General features: G+C 39.7%; 1 protein-coding gene across 1 annotated transcript in view; it reads left to right on the forward strand.

Moving 5' to 3' along the window:
- Positions 1-504: 504 nt before the first annotated feature.
- The window catches only part of KLHL24 (kelch-like family member 24), a gene marked incomplete at its 5' end in the record, with an annotated part of 5,113 nt that continues 1,458 nt past the window's right edge, over positions 505-4,159 (forward strand). The window contains 4 exons of the mRNA XM_009077429.1: positions 505-689; positions 1,635-1,753; positions 2,813-3,001; positions 3,363-3,551. Of these exons, the coding sequence (XP_009075677.1) occupies positions 505-689; positions 1,635-1,753; positions 2,813-3,001; positions 3,363-3,551 (682 nt within the window). The remainder of the gene's footprint in view (positions 690-1,634; positions 1,754-2,812; positions 3,002-3,362; positions 3,552-4,159) is intronic.

The following is a 4,159-nucleotide window of genomic DNA, read 5'->3' on the forward strand; positions in this document are numbered from 1 at the left end:
AAGGACTCTTTCTTTTCACTTATTTTAGTGACTATGTTTCCTCAGCTTTTAAACCCTTTGAATATTTAAGCAATGTAAAGTATTGTTAATTTTGTAAAACTCAGGGGGGCCATGAGGACTTGGTTTCATTGTGAAACAACTCATCTCATTGTCTCAGGCCTTGCTTGAACTCTCATCCTGATCTTTCTATGTACACAGTCAAAGGAAAAATATTATTAAAGGCTTTCTGTGGTATTTAATGATTTGATTTTTACATAGAATGTTGTGCAGTGCAACTTCACCAGTTAGAGCACCTTTCGATGTATCCCACTGGGTAGTGAGACAGCTGGAAACAGTGAAAACCTCTAAGTGTGCGTTAAATGATTCTTTCTTTTTTCTTTGTTGTAGAAGTTAACAATAAATAGTAAATTCTCTGATTTTCACAGTTTTGAAGACAATATTGTTTGGCCTTGATTTACTAATAAATACCTCCTACATCTTAGTTTTCTGTGTTCACTTTTGTAGATCAACTGGTTATTCTGAGGTGATAGTTGTTGTTGGAGGCTGTGAACGAGTTGGAGGGTTTAATCTGCCATACACGGAGTGCTACGATCCCGTAACAGGAGAGTGGAAGTCACTGGCTAAACTTCCAGAGTTTACCAAGTCTGAGTATGCCGTGTGTGCTCTGCGGAATGATATTCTTGTTTCAGGTGAATAATCCTAGAGATATTCAATCTTTGTTCCTTTACTGGTTGTTCTCTTTTTGTTTTGGGGTTTTTTGGTTGGGAGTGGGTTGTGGTTTGCTTTTGCCTTGCGTTTTAAGTAGTGTGGCACATCATTGTACTGTGAACTTCCAGAAGCTCAGCTGAAAGCCACTTTCGGATGTAAATGGTAAACACCAGCCCCAGAGCAATCTTACTGTAAACAAAAGTGTTTTCTGGAGTTTTTGTTTGGCATGAATTGGTAGATTTTTAAAGCTGATCCAGGATATCAGTTGTATTTAAAGTGGCCAGCTTATGCTTGTTAAGTACACTGCTGTCAAATAGAGCAGTAGCCTGTTTGCAGCAACAGCTGGGAAGACTACAAGCAGAAGTCCCAAGCAGGCTTTTCCCAGCAGCATATTCAGTCCTGTGGCAACGGAGAATTACAGAATATAGCTGGTGGTTTAGACACCAAGGTCTGTTAGTTTAACCAAAGAAATTGTCTCCTCAGGTGTGTAGTGCCTGTGTCATTTGAACAAAGTGCAAAATGAAGATGTATGCACAGACCAAGCAGAGGAATAGTGGGTATTAGGGATCTGCCATAAGGCACAATGGCAGGTAAGATTTAGAGTGTTTCGTCCAGGTAGTGACACTGCAGGAAGTCTGAAGAATATGGGCAAAAGCCATTAAAATGCATTCCAACTTCAGCAAAAAATCTGATGTGATCTCAGGGTGTTAGTGGGAAAGGCAGGCATAAGGAAAATAACTTACTGTGTGTTCTCATGTAAGTCCACTGGAGATTACTTTTTCAGTCTGACATATAAATACAGGGAGATCCTTATTTCACCCAAAACCAGATACAAAGTTTTCATTGCCCACTGTAGAGGTGCATGTTAATAGTTAGTGTTTCTCTTTCAATGACTTATTCAAATTGTCGTGGTTTTGTTTCTCAAGGTGGAAGGATCAATAGCCGCGATGTCTGGATTTATAATTCCCAACTTAACATTTGGATCAGAGTTGCCTCCTTAAATAAAGGCAGATGGAGACATAAAATGGCTGTTCTTCTTGGTAAAGTAAGAGAAGTATATTTTAATTTTTTTTATAGCGGGATGTTTGCTGTGTATATGAAAACAGTGGAGAAAGCACTTGAGTATTGCTTTGTATTTCATATCAAATAATTTTAAAAATACATACTTTCAAATGAATATTTTAAACACTTAGGCTCTTTATCTGTCAGGCACTACCTTTGGACATGAAAATTGTCTTACTGCTCAGTCATATATTTTTTGGGATTTTTTTGATCAATAAGAAGCAATTTTTTGGGAAGCAAAAAAGAATCTGAATTTGCCTGTCCTTTACAAGTGCTGTCAAAGGTCTAAAAGTGTATGCATTTATTAACAGAAACTGGTACTGCTCTGATTGTCTGTTTCATGTTTTATACTGAAATTAAGCAAACACATGCAGTATGGAAATGAGAAGTTTTACTGTATTTTGAAGGCATATAGGCCTGAACATGAAACCAGTAGTTGGGATCAACTGCCTGTGGGGATACTGGTAATGATGGTTAGGAAAGATGTGCATGTGGTGTCCCTTGGACTTCCTGGAGATGAAACTTGCAGCTGAGCAAACATAGGGAAGAAGGTAGGCACAAATAAAGAGCTCTGCTTCTTAAATATGAGAGAAAGGACAGTAACAGAGTTTACAAACGGAGAGGAAACATTTCTGTAAGCAAGTAGGGGAAAAGCACAACACCAAAAAGCAAAGGTAAATTCAGGTGGACTTTTGCTACTGCTGCTGTTGTTGAATGTTAACTAAAAAAAAGAGAAGTGCAGAGAGGTGCCTTTTCTAACAAATGCCATTCAAATAGGAAGTTTCTATCACAGTATTAATAATACTGTGCTTTGGCATCTGTTTGCAGTGCCATTCCACATGTGACTGAATGGAACTCTCCAGGGAGCCTTTACCTGCTCTTTTTAGACCATATTCTTCTCCTCCTGTGTATAAATTTAAAATTTGAGGAAAAGATGCCTAAACAGACCTAGAAATTTAGCTTGAAGCTAATTTAATTTCCTGTTTAAATGTAATGCCTCCTCTAAACATGCAGTGATGGTAGTTTTCCCGACGTTGCGTAGGTGTACGTCGTCGGCGGATACGACGGGCAGAACCGCCTGAGCAGTGTGGAGTGTTACGACTCCTTTTCTAACCGCTGGACAGAGGTGGCTCCCCTTAAAGAAGCTGTGAGCTCTCCAGCAGTCACCAGCTGTGTGGGCAAGCTCTTTGTGATCGGGGGTGGTCCTGACGACAACACGTGTTCTGACAAGGTTAGCTAACTCTTTCTGATTGCATCTTCTACCCACAGCAAACCGTACTGCTGCTTTACAGCCACATCGTACAGAGGTTTGGTTTAACTGCTTTGCTGAATGGAGTGTGGAATACAAAACATGCAGAGTAGAAAACATTAACTCAATGATACACTGCTACTGTTGTCTTTCTCATGGATAGTGTTATTGGCTTCACAAGTCTGTGAATTTTTAAGCCTGAGTGTTAGGAAAATAATGTTGACTATAGTCCCTGTGTAAACATTATTGGTATATGGACCTGTATGTAGATCGACATAATTTTCTTGGCCAGGCTGTTATTTCAGTTAGGCTTTTAATCTGACAGGCATGCCTTTGTTTTCAGGTTCAGTCTTATGATCCTGATACCAATTCCTGGTTGCTCCGTGCAACTATCCCTATCGCCAAGAGGTGCATTACGGCTGTGTCACTAAACAACCTGATCTACGTTGCTGGTGGGCTTACCAAAGCCATATACTGCTATGATCCCATTGAGGATTACTGGATGCACGTGCAGAATACATTCAGCAGACAGGTAAGGAACAACGAAACACCTATAAGCAGCTGAAAGGTATTTTTTTACATTAATATTTTGGCATGGAATGAATATATACTTGTTTGACCCTGATAAAATTGCATCTCTGATTCCATTCTTACTTTACCTCTTCATCTGTAATTCAAAACCTCACAGAAGAGGAAGTTTCTAAACCAGTAGCTTTTCAGCTGTGTCCTTGCCAGTCCAAACTTTGTTTGAGAGCTGTTGCTGTTGGAGAACAGGGTAACAGTGTAATGAATGATGTTTTAATCGTTATAGGAATTATCTCTGTCAACTTCTGTTGCATGCTTTATGTTAGACTGAAGATAGTAATTTCCTTATAGTTTATTAAAGCTTTTCAGTGTAACAAGAAGTATTGAAGGCACAGAAAGTGGTTGACTTCAGCAGCAAGAGCTCTGTTGCTCTACATATGGGACACAGAGCAGAATTTAAACATGTCAATTACATTTCCCAGTGTCTTCAAAACATCTGTGGTGGTTTAACCCCAGCAGCAGCCAAGAACCATGCAGCCACTCACTCACTCCCCCACCAACGGGATGGGGGAGCGAATCAGAAGGGAAAAAGCTACAAAACCTCATGGGTTGAGA

The sequence above is a fragment of the Acanthisitta chloris genome, unplaced genomic scaffold (assembly GCF_000695815.1).
Source record: "Acanthisitta chloris isolate BGI_N310 unplaced genomic scaffold, ASM69581v1 scaffold9866, whole genome shotgun sequence".
In the NCBI taxonomy this organism is placed as follows: domain Eukaryota; kingdom Metazoa; phylum Chordata; class Aves; order Passeriformes; family Acanthisittidae; genus Acanthisitta; species Acanthisitta chloris.